Raw genomic sequence first — 16426 nt, forward strand, 5'->3', positions numbered from 1 at the left:
GGCTTGCTGTTCCTCTATTGTGCCTTGCCCAGTTTGTCTCTGCTGTGACTAATACTGCAATGAGCGCCTTCGTTCAACACGTGGGTTTCTGTATTTATACTCACAGCAGCAACGCCCAAGGGGGTCAGTTCTCCACATCTCACTAGCTGTGGGGATGGCCCCGCTCCAATCACAATTCTGAGAAACCTTAATATTAGCATGAGTTTTAGAAACTCTCACCTTCATGACCTATGTGATTCTCTCGTCTCCATGCTAGGGCAGCACAAGCTGAGCAGAACAGACACATGCAGAACCGTTCTGTCTGAGCAAATCCAAAACAAACACGCTCATAGCAGGGGAGTCTTCCCGCAGAGGAATGGTGTGGCATGGCAAGCCGATGTCAATACTTTAAAAACGACCAAAAGAAAAGGAGAAAGCAGTTTTGGAGCTCAGGCCGACATGAGTCCTAAGGCCCAGGGCATGCCCACTGCCCAGTTAGGATGAGCAGGCCACGCTCAGGGATAAGAAAAGGTGAAGTGTAGGACGTGGCCTCCTCTAGCTAAGCTGTGCATCCAGTGGGCCAGCACACTGCTGGCCACACACTGTGGTGCAATGGTTTTAAACCCTGATTACCACCAGTAGCAGAACAACTTCCCATTGACTGAAACGTTTCCCTGCACTGAAGCAGAGCTGGCTGGCCTTCCTGGATCTCAGGACCCCTGAACTCAATCAGTCCAGTGGTCATTCATTTTTTTGGAGATTTAACTACTACTTCTTATGCCCACATACTATGAATGATAAATATGTCATTTTGAAGTTATAATACCTTTTTAAAAAAATAAGTGATGTACTATTGTGGGAAGGAATTGCTGGCTCAAGTGAAAAATGTGTTCCCATGGATCAGTCAAATTCTTAAACTGAGTTATTTGTTCCTCTAAGTTAACTTACTCAGCTGGAATCAACCCCTGTGGGTTAAATTCAGAATCATTTTTGGCTTGTGTGTGAGTGCATGTGGTGTATGCATGTGCCCACGCCCTTGCAGCGTCCTGTGACTGGTGGGGTACGCTCGCCTGAGGTGGTGGCCGGAGCACAAAGTCACGTGCCCCCTTTCCATCACTCTTCCAAATGTTCTTGTTTGAGCTGGAGTCTTTTTATTGGTCTGGGGCTGGGGTTACAGATGTGCACGGCCACATCCAGCTGTTTGAAGATTCAAATGCAGCTTGTTTCAGGTTCCCTGAGGTTCTCATGCTTGCGCAGGAAGTGCGCTGAGTCACCTAGCCATCTCTTCAGACCAAATCCAGAATATTTTTAGTGGTTTTATTCTTGAGAAAATTTTTATTATGACTCTCCCAATGGGAAGATGTTTATTTCAAGATACACTGCAGTCTTTTAATGTCATTGTTTCGATGGCCATTAACCTCTCTCCCCCGCCCCTCTGCCTCTCATAAATAAATAAATTAATTAAAATGTACAAAAATTGGAAGTTTGAAATACTTAGCTCTAAAGTGTCTTAGATCAGGTATACTGACTGTAGTCATGCATCATCTTGAAAACCAAATATCAGGGCTAGAGTGATGGTTTAGTGGTTAAGGCACTTGCCTGCAAAGACAAAGGACCTAGGTTTGATTCCCCAGGACCCATATAAGCCAGATGCACAAAGTGGTGCATGCACGTGGAGTTTGTTTGCAGTGGCTGGAGGCCCTGGTGTGCCCATTCTCTCTCTATTTGCTTCTCCTTCTCTCTGCTTCTTTTTCTCTCTTTCTCTCTCTCAAATAAATAAGTAAAAATAAAATATTTTTAAAAGTTGAAAACAAAACTAATGTCAGGTGACTGTGGTGGCATATTCCTTTAATTGCAGCACTACCTCAGGAGGCTGAGGTAGGAGGGTTGCTGTGAGCCTGAGGCCAGCCTGGAGCTACAGAGTCCTAGGTTGGCCTGGGCTAGAGTGAAACCTTACCTTAAAAAATGTAAAAAATAAAAATAAAAACAAGTGTCCTACTACAATTTATCCATCTTGCTTCCAGAAGACCCCTACCCAGCAAGCCATGACAACAGAGCAGCAGTGGTGCAGGAAGAGGTGTGGGCAGAACAAGGTGAGGAGAGCGCTGTGGCACTCGGACGCCTCTCCCAGAGCTCGTGACACGGAGCCACCTCAGCCAGCACAGAGCAGGGGAGCACGGCCCCTCCACCCAGGGGCCATCACGCCCCTCACCCATTTTCTTTCAGTCTCCCTTCTGTTTCCCACTGTGACCTTCTGGCTTTCAGACTACATCACTTTCACTTATGATTATAATATTATGATGTTATAATAAATGTTATAATAAAACAATAACAATGTTATAATAAAACAGCAGATAGCCATGAATAAGCCATTTCTCCTGGAAGAAGTTTTATAATGTCCAAACTTCACTTGTAATGGGTTGGGGGAACCTTCGACAAGACTTTATATTATTTTCTCCAACTTTCTTAAAAATAAGGAAGTTTGAGCTGGGCGTGGTGGCGCATGCCTTTAATACCAGCACTTGGGAGGCAGAGGTAGGAGGATCGCCGTGAGTTCAAGGCTACCCTGAGACTACAGAGTTAATTCCAGGTCAGCCTAGACCAGAGTGAGACCCTACCTCGAAAAACCAAAAAAACAAAAAAAAAAGAGGAAGTTTTAGAAGTCTAAAGCTTTATATGAGGCAAGTACTTAAAGTGTACCCTTTGGAATACAATGGTCATCAGATTTATTTTTGGAAAGCTGCATAGGTCAAGAATACCTAAAATAAGCAGGTTTCTAATTTTACATGCCCCAATCGCTTTGTAACTCAGGAGAAAAAGATTACTTGACGGGGTTACTCAAAACATAGACCTGATGTGAGCATGTGTACACCACATGCAGCCAGTCACGGCGGCCCAAGGGCAAGAATGGGTCTCACCTACAAATGTGTGCAGCGTAGCCAAGCACTCTGAAAGACTGAAAACATGCAATGTTAGGCAGTTTGCTCTGGACTCCAAGGACAATCTAAACCAAAAATGAAGTTTGAAAAACATGCGTGTGTGTGTGCACATGCGCACACGCATGCACACACATGCACAGATGTCATGACACATCTGTGGAGGTCAGAGGACAAGCCAGAAAGGTGATTCTGAAGAGACACTGGCACACTGCAGACACATCACCCTCAGTGTTTGCACGGAGGAATTTCACAGCCGCACAGAAGAGCGACTGTGGCAGATGAGCAACTGTGCTCATATGCGGACATCTGGCGTGGTGGTTTGAGTCAGATGTCCCTGTAGCCTCCTGTGTTTTGAATACTTGGTTCCCAGCTGGTGGCAATTTGGGAGGTGGAACCTTGCTGGAGAAGGTGTGCTGCTGGGGGCTGGTTTGTGGTATTATAGCCCAGCTCCCCTGTGCCAGAGCTCAGTTCACTCTCCTTTTGCTGCCAGCTGCTATAGCAAGATGATCTTCCCAGCCTCTGCTCTGCCATGTTCTCCTGCAAGATGAAACTCCCCCAGAAACTATGAACGTGAGCTGCTTCTAGTTGGGTGTTTCTGTAAACACCTGGGTACTGACTAGATTGTGTGGTGTGGCATGGGGCATTTTTGAGATGTTGTATTTCCAAAATTTGAAGAAGAGGCCACTACAAAGTTGCTTAATGCAAGCATTGCTTTTGAATGCCTCATTCCCAGGAGCTTGGAGACTTGAAATGTAGCTTCTGCTTCCTGCAGGCAGCCAAGGACTCTCAGCAGTGGGAGGCGCACGTTGAGAGGAGCAGAGCCAGCCGGCCAGCAGAGGCCTTCAGTATGGACTCTAGGCCTTTGGGGGGAACGCCTATCCCCTCTGTCCAGACTGGCTGAGGGACTCACGTGGTAAGTGGCTAAGTATTTGCTGAACTTTGATGACAGTGTAAACTGAGGACACAGGAAAGGAAGAGTTATGGGTGAACTTTCTAGATGGAACCTGCACAAAGAGACTAGAGAAGCTCCATTCTTTCTGCCAGGCAATCTTAATTCTTGGCAGACCATATTGTATCCCTTTTTTGACTCATAGAACATTTAATGATACCCTACAAATGTGCACCTCAAAATCACATAGGACAACTCAGCAACATCATACCAAAATTACTGGGACGCTCTGTCACTGGCTGTGGCAGGGCTAAGACTGTTTTGTTGTGACTCCAAGTTTTGGTTCTGGTCCACACCAGAGGGCAATACATTTGCAAGAGCAAGAATCCTCGGTGATTGACCTTGTATCATGCCCACCTTTGGTAGGTCCTTTTCTATTCAGCACAGCCTGCTGCTCCTCGGTGATGTTCAGACGTCGAACCACATCGGCCAGCGCTGACTTGAGTAGTTGGATGTCATCCTCCTGCATCTGGACGCGCTGCTCCAGAGAGGCTATGCGATCTGACACGTCCATGCTGCTGGCTGCGGATGCGCTGTCATCTAAACAAAGGGAAGGGCCACGTGAGTCACTCACTCCCCAGAACATTCGGATCTGCAAACACCTAAGCACACCGCTTTACCAGGCTGGAGACATGGCTTAGCGGTTAAGCGCTTGCCTGTGAAGCCTAAGGACCTTGGTTCAAGGCTCGATTCCCCAGGACCCATGTTAGCCAGATGCACAAGGGGGCGCACGCGTCTGGAGTTCGTTTGCAGTGGCTGGAGGCCCTGGTGTGCCCATTCTCTCTCTCTATCTGCCTCTTGCTCTCTCTCTCTCTGTAACTCTTAAATAAATAAAAATGACCGACAACAAAAAAGAATGATTTACCACTGAGGACAACTATTTGTTCTCAGAATCACGTGGAACCATTTGCAATATGGAACTATAAGTCCCTGTCCCACCACAGACTTCCCGTTCTCCTCAGGCTGTTCGGGTTAAACTGAGGTCTTCATTGCCATTATATTTCTCTACATGCAGGCCAACTTACTTTCTTTTTTCTTAATGACATCAAAGAATCTCAGAAGTGTAAGAGTTGTTAGAATATGCTTCAAGTCCCCAACATTGCAGACATTTACTCTGCCTGGTCTTCTAGCTTTATTCCAGCAATGCCAGGTATCAGGAGGTCACAGTACACTAGCTAACACTCTGGAGGATAAAATGTTGAATGGCCAAATTGGTTTGCAAGCAAACCCTTACAATTATGGTTGTCACCTCTCACACCGTCACAGTTCCCAGCTCCTCATCACTCCTCAAGCTCTACATGACCTTAGCCACCTCTGTACCTCATCTGATATTTCTTCCCTTCACCTACTGCACTTCCTCCATACTGGCCTCTCCCTCTTATTGGGGCTTGGGCATCTGTGGTTGCCTTTGCTCAGAACAGTTCTCACCCAGTCTTTTGCATAGCTTAATTCTTGTTCTTTGGGTCTCAACCCAAAAACAAATTCTTTAGAAAACCTTCCCCTAGACCTTATCTAATGTTGCTGCTTTTAAGCCAGGAGCCCCAGTGGCTCACATATGGTAGGCGGAGGCAGGAGGATAGAATTGCAGGTCACCTCACAGCATGAACTATGCGCTATCACCTCTGTGCTTCTCTATTCTCTACCTTTCCCAAGTGAGGTGTGCGTGTGTCGTGTAATGTCAGGCTAAGACTCTACTGGACAGCACGCCACTTCATGCAGAAAACAACTGTTAAGACTAGAAATAACAGAGCAAACAATTAACACAGGTACTCCTCCAGTAAGACTGGAGGAGAACTCACACTCCTCAGGCTCTGGGGAGTGTTCACACTCAGGCTTTCCTGAGGAGTACAGACCCCAGTGGGAACTTGGCACTTATGGGGCTTTCCTTCTCAGACTCTGCAGGAACAGACATTCAGACTGTGAGGGGGGCTAACACTAAAGACACTGGTAACGAGCTCAAGTCCACTTAGAAACAAGAAGCCAAAGAATGGACAAGAAAGTTCTTTGCAAGGCTCTTAGCCTGGGTTTAAGTGTGGGAAGGGCACATGTGGGAAACTCTGCAGTCTTCTTGTTCTAAGAAGCCAAAGAAATGAAGTCAGGACACTGGATGCTGAAGAGAATGGGAAAACCCCAGAAGGAACAAAACAAGAGAGGGATCCCCAAATTCTATCTCCTCAAAACTGTGACTGACCTGGCAATCACACACACAGAGAACAGACATAAGTAGTCCAGCTAAGTACATAATGTCAGAGCTAAACATGGAGCTGCTGACCCAGAGTAGTTCACAGCTCAGGTGTAGACAACGGTACTTATTAAGACTTGTCAGAGAAAAATTCCAGATTACAGAACCTCTACAGCTTAACATTCATAATGTCCAAATGTAATTCAAAATCATCAAACACACTAAGAATGAAGAAATAGAGCATAATCTCAAGAGCAAAGGAAATAAGTTTGAGTCCAATTTCCTCCATCAAGAACAAAGTATGTATGTGCACACATGTGTCCGTGTGAGTAGCAGGTGTGATGCGCTCTGTGTGGTATGTGTACATGTGTGTGTATATGTAGCACTCTGTGTGTACATGGAGGCCAGAGGAGAACATTGGGTGTCCTGTCCATTGCTTATCTATCAGTTTCCTCGAGATGGAGTCTCTGCTGATTTCAAAGCTTTGGCATTTGTGTGAGCCACAGCAATTCTCTGGAATCTGCTGCTGCAGGACTACAGATACAGATGTGTGTGGCCATGTCCAGATACTTGTGTGGGTTCTGTGAGTCAAACCCCATGGTCCCAGGCTCCCTCCAGCCCTCATGCTTGCACAGAAAGCACTCTTAACCATGGAGCCATCTCTCTAAGCTCCCAGGACAAAATTTATGAACTAGTGCATAAGGAATTTATAATAGAAATGACTATCCCAAAAAAGTAGATTAAATATTGTTCTCAATGAAGAAAATTTTCAATGGAATTTCAGCAGGGAAATTGAAACAACTAAGAAGTGAATGCTACTTCCAGAACTAAAAAGTACAATGTTTGAAATAAAAAGTTCACTGGATGGACCTAACAGGAAACCAGAGACTAAAGGCTGGGCATCTTGGAGGTGGGCCGCAGGGAGCATCCGTGCTGGACTCAGAGGAGGGAGACCAGGAAAAACTGAAGGCATCTCAGGGATATGGAAGATGACAAACCATGTAACTGCAATAGAAAAGGGAGAAGAGGGGATGGAGGGAGGGAGAGCAACTACCTGGAAGATAATGGTCCAAATACCCCAGAATTGGTAGACAGAAATGTACCATTAAAAATACTGGGGTTGGGCTGGAGAGATGGCTTAGCGGCTAAGCGCTTGCCTGTGAAGCCTAAGGACCCCGGTTCGAGGCTCAGTTCCCCAGGTCCCGTGTTAGCCAGATGCACAAGGGGGCACACGCTTCTGGAGTTCGTTTGCAGTGGCTGGAAGCCCTGGCGCGCCCATTTTGTCTCTCTCCCTCTATCTGTCTTTCTCCCTGTGTCTGTCGCTCTCAAATAAATAAATAAAAAATGAACAAAAAATATTTAAAAAAAAATACTGGGGCTGAGCTGGTGTGGTGGCACGTGCCTTTAATCCCAGCACTTAGGAGGCAGAGGTAGGAGGATCGCTGTGAGTTTCAGGCCACCCTGAGACTACGTAGTGAATTCCAGGTCAGCCTGGACTAGAGTGAAACTCTACTTTGAAAAAAAAAATACTGGGGCTAGAGAAATGGCTTAGCAGTTAAGGCGTTTGCCTACAAAGCCAAGGACCTCAATTCAGTTCTCCAGGACCCCTGTTAGCCAGATGCACAAGGGGACACATGTGTCTGGAGTTCATTTGCAGTGGCTGGAGGCTCTGGTGCACCTATTCGCACTCTCTCTCTCTCTTTCTTTCTCTGTCAAATAAATAAAAATAAAAATAAATACTAACCAAAGGCTAGAGAGATGTCTTAGTGGTTAAGGCACTTGCCTATAAAGTCAAAGGACCCAGGTTCAATTCCCCAGGACCCACATAAGCCAGATGCATAAGGTGGCACATGAGTCTGGAGTTCCTTTGCAGCAGCTGAAGGCCCTGGCACACCCATTCTCTCTCTCTCTCTCTCTCTCTCTCTCTCTCTCTCTCTCTCCAGCTGCTTCTCTCTCTCTCTAAAGTTATAATTTTAAAAGTTAGAAAAATACTAACCAGGGCTGGAGTGATTGCTCAGTGGTTAAGGCACTTGCCTGCAAAACTTAATGACCCAGGTTCGATTCCCAAGTACCCACATAAAGCCAGATGCATAAAGTGGCACATGCATCTTGAGTCTGTTTGCAGCAGCTGTAGGCCCTGGGGTGCCCATTATCTCTGTATCTCTTCTCTTTCTCTGCTTGTAAACAAATTTAAAAATAGTTTTAAAAGTTTAAAATATTTAGGGCTGGAGACATGGCTTAGTGGTTAAAGTGCTTGTCTGTAAAGCCAAAGAACTCAGGTTTGATTCCCCAGGACCCATGTAAGCCAGATGCACAAGGCAGCACATGCATCTGGAATTCTTTTACAGTGGCTGAAGGCCTTGGCATGCCCATTTTCTCCCTCCCTCCCTATCTCTTTCTCTCTCTGCCTCTTTCTCTGTCTCAAATAAATAAAACACAATTTTTTAAAAGTGTCTGAATTAGTTAGAGCACTACTCTTTTTAAAATGTACTTTTTAATATAAAAAGGTTGCACATATAGACCCCCTCTCCCCTTCCCAGTTCTGCTGAAGGTCTTTGGTGGGGCTATGGGACCTCACTGTGGGAACCAGGAGGCCTCAGCCAGTCTCCGCAGGGATGGAGGCAGTATGGTGTCTTAGGCTAGTCCCACGCGCCCTGTGGCTCTTACAATCTTTCCGCCCCTCTTCCACGATGCTACCTGAGCCTTGGTGGGCAAGACCAAGATTTGATTTAGTGTTGTTTTCTCTGTAGACTCTGGATCTCTGTTTTCATGAGGTTTGATTGATCACGTTGTCTGTTGCAATTTCCCTGGAACTGGTTTTCAGGCTCACTGCTAGAACAGTATTCGGGTCACCACTACCCCACAGTGACTTCTGGGCCTGAAGACGAGGTGGAGGTGACCCGCCCCTGGCAGAAAGTTGGCTTTCTCTTCTTGATATGCTGATACATCCTTGTTCTCTCCCAGAACACTACTTTTCTTTTTTCTTAGCCTTTCTTCCTGTTTTTTTGTCATTGTTTATTTAGGACAAGGTCTTACTACATCTGTAGGCCGGGATAACTTCAAACTCCCAGTCCTTCCTGGCTCAGCCTCTGGAGTGTGAGAGTTACCCACGTGTGCCATTGTGCCTGATGCTTTTCCTCTTGATGTTCAGATGATAAGCATTTAAATTTTTACAGGCAAAAATTTACAAGACTATCTTATAATACATATAATATATGTGTATATGACACACAGAATTAGCATAACAAAAGGTGGATAGGAATCTGTAAGTTTGCAAGATTTCAACATTTTACATGAAGCATATGTTGATTATAAGTGGTATATTTTATTTTGGTTCCTCGAAGTAGGGTCTCGCTCTACCTCAGGCTGACCTGGAATTCACTATGGAGTCTCAGGTTGACCTCGAACTCATAGTGATCCTCCTACCTCTGCCTCCCGAGTGCTGGGATTAAAGTCATGCGCCACTATTCCCAGAAAAGAGAGAGAGAGAGAGAGCAAGTGAGAGAGAAAGGCGCACCAGAGCCTCTAGTCACTGCAAACAAACTCCAGATGCATGCACCACTTTATGCCAACTGGCTTTATGTGAGTGCTAGGGAATCAAACTTTTGTTAAGCTTTTTGGACAAACGCCTTAACCATTGAACCATCTCTCCAACTGGCTTATTTTTTTTTATATTTTTGTTCATTTTTTTTTATTTATTTGAGAGCGACAGACACAGGGAGAAAGACAGATAGAGGGAGAGAGAGAGAATGGGCGCACCACGGCTTCCAGCCACTGCAAACGAACTCCAGACGCGTGCGCCCCCTTGTGCATCTGGCTAACGTGGGACCTGGGAAACCAACTGGGGTCCTTAGGCTTCACAGGCAAGCGCTTAACCGCTAAGCCATCTCTCCAGCCCTAGCCAGCTTATTTTTTGTGTGTAAGTGTGTGTGTATGTGGGGGGGTTCTGGGTTCATATGTGTGTGAATGAACATGTATTTGTGGATATGCTTGGATTTTTTTTTTATTAAGAAAATTTCATTTACTATGTATATTTTTTTCAATATGTACACATTGTGGAATGACTAAACTGAGCTAATTAACAGATGTTTTACCTTACATACTTACCAAATTTCCATTTTTATATAATTAGGATACTTGAAATCTACTGTCTTCATGATATTCAAGAATAAAAACAGTGTTATTTATTATGATCCATGTTGTGTAACAGAGCTCCTGTAAGTGGTTATTAACTATAGATGATTAATCAAAACATAAAGGTTACAGGTGTGTATTATAATCCTTGGTAAGCCAACAGAAAGCTAAAAGCCAACAGAAAAAAATAAAATTCTACATTCAAATAATTCAAAAGGGAAGAAAAAAGGAACAAAAATATGAAGAGCACGTGCAAGAGAGAGAAGCACTTACAGGGCGGTGGCAGAAAGATCACAGGAGACGTCAGGGATCACAGGCACCTGGTTCACAGGCCTGCCCGCTGGAATTTGGACCTGTAACATCCACAGGAAAAAAAAAGCCAGATGGAAGTGGGAGATCCTGTCTCAAAAACAAAGATGGGGCTGGAGAGATGGCTTAGTGGTTAAGGCACTTGCCTGCAAAGCCAGAAGACCCAGGTTCAATTCCCCAGCACCCACATAAGCCAGATGCACAAGGCAGCACAGGTGTCTGGAGTTCATTTTCTGTGGCTACAGGCCCTGGCACATCCATTTTCTCTTTTCTCTTTCTGCCTCCTTCTTGCTCTCAAATACATAAATAAAATATTTTTTAATAAACAAAGGTGGAAGGAGAGGACGAGCACACCAGGGTTGTCCTCTAACCTCTACAAATGTGCCTCAGCATGCACACACACACACATACACACACACACACACATACACGCACACACACACATCAGTAAAGTCATGGGTGATCTGGATACTGGTCAAGACATACACACTTGCTACTCATAGGAAGCTGGCATGGTAGTGCAGATACTGTGTATTTCCCAGGATATCTAATATACTGATCTGCAAAACAGATTTGAATGAACTTGCAGATTAAGAGAGCATATTCTCTGATCATAAAGGCGTTAAACTGAAATCAAAAACTGTGAGATAGGGCTGGAGAGATGGCTTAGCGGTTAAGCGCTTGCCTGTGAAGCCTAAGGACCCCGGTTCGAGGCTCGGTTCCCCAGGTCCCACGTTAGCCAGATGCACAAGGGGGCGCACGTGTCTGGAGTTCGTTTGCAGAGGCTGGAAGCCCTGGCGCGCCCATTCTCTCTCTCTCCCTCTATCTGTCTTTCTCTCTGTGTCTGTCGCTCTCAAATAAATAAATAAAAAATTAAAAAAAAAACTGTGAGATAGGGCTGGGCATTTAATTCAGTGGTAGAGCCACTTGCCTAGCATGCATGAGGTGCGACGTTCAATTCCCAAAACTACAAAACCTGGAAAACCACAAACACTTCTTAGGTGAAAGAAGACACCACTGAGGAGAAATCATTTTTCACTGAGGGTTAAGGAGATGGCTCGGTTGATGAAACGCTTCCACGCATGCGTTTGAACCTGAGTTAGGATCCTCATGTAAATGCTGGGCATGCGATGCCTGCCTATAACCTCAAAGCTTGGAAGACAGGAAATAGGAGAATCCCTGGGGTTTGCCAGCCAGCTTGTCTAGCTGAACCAGTGAGCTCCAGGTTTAGTGGGAGACCGAAAAAAAAAAAAAAAAAAAAAGAGGAAGAAGAAAAGGTGTGAAACAATTGAGGAAGACACCTGATGCTAACTTCTGCCCTCCACACGCATCTGCACACACATGTGTGCCCATACATACAAACATGCATACACACATGCCACCAGCCCTGAAATATTTTTGACTGACAATAAAATCACAATATATCAAACTGTATGGGCAACAGCTAAAGCAGGGCTTTGAGGAAAAGTACGTTTTAAAAACCCTGTATTAGAAAAGGAGAGGCTGGTTGTCAGAAAGACCAGTAAATTGTGAGATCCATAAAGCAGGGATCTCTGCTGCTGGCTCATTTCTCTACCTTCCAGTCCCCGTGCATGGTAGGAACCTAATAAATGGTTGGTAATTAGCGAACAAACACACCAGTGAGCATCTGCTATGCAGCATACATTAAATTAATTGCTTAGGATATAAATAAGATTTTTTTACATATATACTTAAAAGTACTTTCTGTCAATGGAGATATGCATGTCCACAAGTTTTTTAAAACAATATGAAAAGTTGAATAACAAAAATAAACAAGGTGGTAAGTCAACACAGAAAAGGGGATATTGATTCTATGGTTAAAAAAAATCACATCAAGCAGGGGTTGGGCTTGATAATAAAAGAATTTACCAGGTGGAAAACTAAGAAGAAAGACATTCCAGGCAAAGGAAACAATTTAAACAGAAAAAGGACATATGAAAACATGTGGAACCCTTGGTTAACTGAACTGATGTGAGATAGAACTCTGCCATCCTGTAATTTCTGGGTCCTGGACAGAGCTCTGTGTTGTTCTGACATCAGGCTCTGCCAACTCTCTAAGTAACAGATAATTGCTTCATACATAGAAACAGCTGCCAGGTGTGTCTACAGTACTTCTGAGAATAAGAGACATTAAGTATCTGTTAACCAAGAGAACGTATTAAGCAGTCCAGGACATTTAACCCACTGAGCTCTCATGAAGAAAATGTTCTATCTTTTTGAAAATGTGTGCTAGGGCTGCAGAGATGACTCAGTTGATAAGGTGCATGCTGTGGAAGCACGAGGAACCGCCCTCTGCCCACCAGCACCCACACAAAAGCCACGCCTGGTGGTGTGTGCCTGTGATTCCAGGGCTGGGGAGGCAGAGATGGGGGAAACCCAGGGCTTGCTGGCTAGCTAGTTGAGTCAAATTGGTGAACTCTAGGTTCACTGAGAGACCCTGTCTTAAAAAATAAGGTGTAGGGCTGGAGAGATGGCTTAGAGGTTAAGGTGATTGCCCGCAAAGCCCAAGGATCCCAGTTCAACTCCTCAGAACCCACATTAGCCAGATCCACAAGGGGGCGCATGCGTCTAGAGTTGGTTTGCAGTGGCTGGAGGCCCTGGTGCACCCATTTTCTCTCTCTCTCTCTCTCTCTGCCTGCCTATTTAGGTACCTCTCTCTCAAATTAGTAAGTAAAAAATAAAATATATAAAAAATAAGGTATAAAGGGGTTGAGGAAGATAATGGTAAGTTCTGATCTCTACTTACACAAGCACCTGAACACACACACACACACACACACACACACACACACACACACACAGACATATACCACAATACATGCACATACACGTGCCCTTCAGCAGTGAGAAAGCAAACACACAATTTAAAAAATAGATGAGAGAAAAAAAGGAAAACTTGAATAAATACTCACTACAGATGCTTTACAGATGACAACCATGTGTGTGAATGAAGGAAATGCACATTAAAGCCACAGTGAGAGCCAGAAATGATGGTGTTCCTGTTGTGCCGAATACTCTAGAGACTGAGGTGGGGCAATCGTTTGAGCCCTAGTTTGGGGAACAGGCTGGACAGCACAGTGAGGCTCCGTCTCAAAAAGGAAGCACGGCAGCACGCATGGTGGGCATGGAACCAACCACAGCAGAGCCTACCGAGAATGCCACACCAAGAGCAGGCCGCCAGCCCCCCGCCAAAGCTCAGCGGCTGCTGTGCAAAACGGGTGCGAAGACTGTAAGAGCCACATGAAGGGTGAAAATACCCTGATGCCCAGCCCCCCATCCCATACTGACAGAGGCCCTAAATATCCACGGTCAACATCAAGAACCCTGTTGAGCAGGACCTTTGGGGAACTGGAGACCAGGGTGAAGGGACACAAGACTATTACCTATGTTAAAAAAAAAAAAAATATATATATATATATATATATATATATATATATATATATATATAAATTGAAAAAAAAAGAATGGATTCAGTAGAGGGAGGATTTGGGAGAGGGAAGTGGGAGGGGGAAGTGAGGTGAATATGATCATGGTATACTGTTAATATTTATGAAAATTGCCAATAAGAACACACATGTGAACATACACACACAATAAGCTATCTCTACATATATATTAGGAATAAAAATAAAGAATATTGATAATAACAAATGCTGTCAGAAAATAAAAGCAAATGAAACTCCTTTGCTGATGGGCATACAAAATAGTATGGCCACTGTGGAAAACAGGTCAGCACCTTCTTATGAAGTTAAACATGCACTCTACACAGGACAATGACAGAGGAATTCCTAGGCGCTGACTCTGGAGAAATGAACAACATTCCAACAACAATTAGTGCCAGTGTTTACTGTGGTTCTGTTCAGCAATAACTGGAAACAGCCCAAATGTCCATCAGCTGGGGAAAGGAGACAGTGTGGCGCGTTTTCAGTGGACGACTGGTGCACAGAACAGTGGGAGGGGTCTCACAGGCGTCCTGCCAGGGAAAGGAGCCGCCTCCCAGGTGACATACGTACCACGTGCTCTGACAGAAAAAGCCGTAGTGAAATTGAACAGGCCAGTGGTTGTCAAGGGCTGAGGCTGGGCCACAGCACACGGTACTTTGAGGGTTCATTGAAATGTTCTGTATACTTGGGGAGATAATTACAGAAAGCTATTCCATGATAACAAGAATTATCTTAAAAACAGCAGTTTGGGGCTGGAGAGATGGCTTAGCAGTTAAGCGCTTGCCTGTGAAGCCTGAGGACCCCGGTTTGAGGCTCGGTTCCCCAGGACCCACGCTAGCCAGATGCCCAACGGGATGCACGCATCTGGAGTTTGTTTGCAGTGGCTGAAGGTCCTGGCGTGCCCATTCTCTCTCTCTCTCTCCCTCTTTCTCTGTCTGTCGCTCTCAAATAAATAAATAAAAATAAAATAATTTAAAGAAAAACAGCAGGGGCTGGATAGATGGCTTAGTGGTTAAGGCACTTGTCTGTGAAGCCTAAGGACCCAAGTTCAATTCTCCAGATCCCACATAAGCTAGATGCACAAGGTGGCACATGTGTCTGGAGTTTGTTTGCAATCTTTAGAGGCCCTGGCATGCCCCTTCTCTCTCTCCCCCTCTCTTTGCCTCAATTAAAATAATAAATAAATTAATTAAAACATAATAAAATAGAATAAAATAATTATTTAAAAAACAGCAGTTTTGACCAAGGCATGGTGGTGCATGCCTTTAATCCCAGCACTCCGAGGGCAGAGGTAGGAGGATCACTGTGGGTTGGAGCCCAGTCTGGGGCTACAGAGCAAATTCCAGGTCAGCCTGGACTACAGTGAGACCCTACCTCAAAACAATGACAGCAGCAACCAACATAACATATGAAAAACAGCAGTTCTACTGCATGTTGACATATAAAGTAAAATAACTCCATGACAGTGTGGGTGAGGTGAAGTCTCTGTGCTGGCTTTGCCAGTGTATAATTACTATTTTTGCCTTTAACTTATTTTACAATTTTATTTATTATTTATTTTCTAGCAGAGAAAGAGAGAGAGAGAGAGGCAGGGAAGGAGAGAGGGAGGGAGGGAGAGAATGGGTGTGCTAGAGCTTCTTGCCACTACAAAAAATCTTCAGATGCATGAGCCGCTCTTGCATCTGGCTTTCCATAGGTACTGGGGAATCAAACCTGGAAGTAGGCTTTATAAGCAAGTGTCTTTAATCATTTAGCTTTCTCTCTAGCCCCATATTTGCCTTAGACTTATGAGTCCTCAGCTGAGAAATATTTCTACAAAATGGAATATTAGTTGCTCATTGAAAAGAGGCCATTCTTATGTTCCGCAGTGTTTAGTGAGTAGATAGCAGTGCCCTGGGACTTCTCTCCTGGGGTAGGCTCCACACTGCAAAGAGAAAATCTCCCTTCTTCATAATGCGGAGCCTAGCCCAGGAGAGAAGTAGGACGCACACAGGTACGCCTGTCTTCCCTCCGGAGCCATCAAACAGGGTAGGAAACCCTCATGTGCACAGAAGACAAGGAGGGCAGGCTGCGCAGCAACTGTGGCCAGCACAGAGCTAACCAGGAAGGTCCTAGGCACAGAGGTTCTAAGATGGGGGAGCCAATCCAAGCCAAGTAAAGGCCAGAGAACGCTCGTGGAAGACAGACATAGACTCTGGAGTCCATCTACCTGAGTTCAAATCCCAGCTTTCTCTTTGAGGGTCAAAAGAATATTAAATGAGTTAATATTTATAGTCATTTAGGACATATTTTGTGCATAATTAATGTGTCAAAGTAAGCTATAGTTAAGCTATTACTATCAATGAAAATTGTCAAAGTACATTTAAATTGCAACATTTCCTTCAAAATTCCTGTGTGCTGCTGGAACATTTCAAATGCAAATTGTCATTAACACTTTATTAATAACGTGATTTTAACTACTGAAAATGCA

The 16426-nt window shown here is 44.7% G+C and overlaps 1 protein-coding gene across 4 annotated transcripts in view; it reads right to left on the reverse strand.

The window, feature by feature from the left end:
• Eml1 (EMAP like 1) overlaps nucleotides 1–16426 on the reverse strand; it is a 143941-nt gene that overhangs the window by 74936 nt on the left and 52579 nt on the right. For all 4 annotated transcript variants that reach the window (XM_045153973.1, XM_045153970.1, XM_045153972.1 and 1 more), the window contains exon 2: nucleotides 4225–4407. In XM_045153973.1, coding sequence (XP_045009908.1) covers nucleotides 4225–4381 — 157 coding nt within the window. In that variant the 5' untranslated portion in view covers nucleotides 4382–4407. The remainder of the gene's footprint in view (nucleotides 1–4224; nucleotides 4408–16426) is intronic.

The sequence above is a fragment of the Jaculus jaculus genome, chromosome 7, assembly GCF_020740685.1.
Source record: "Jaculus jaculus isolate mJacJac1 chromosome 7, mJacJac1.mat.Y.cur, whole genome shotgun sequence".
NCBI classification, from domain to species: domain Eukaryota; kingdom Metazoa; phylum Chordata; class Mammalia; order Rodentia; family Dipodidae; genus Jaculus; species Jaculus jaculus.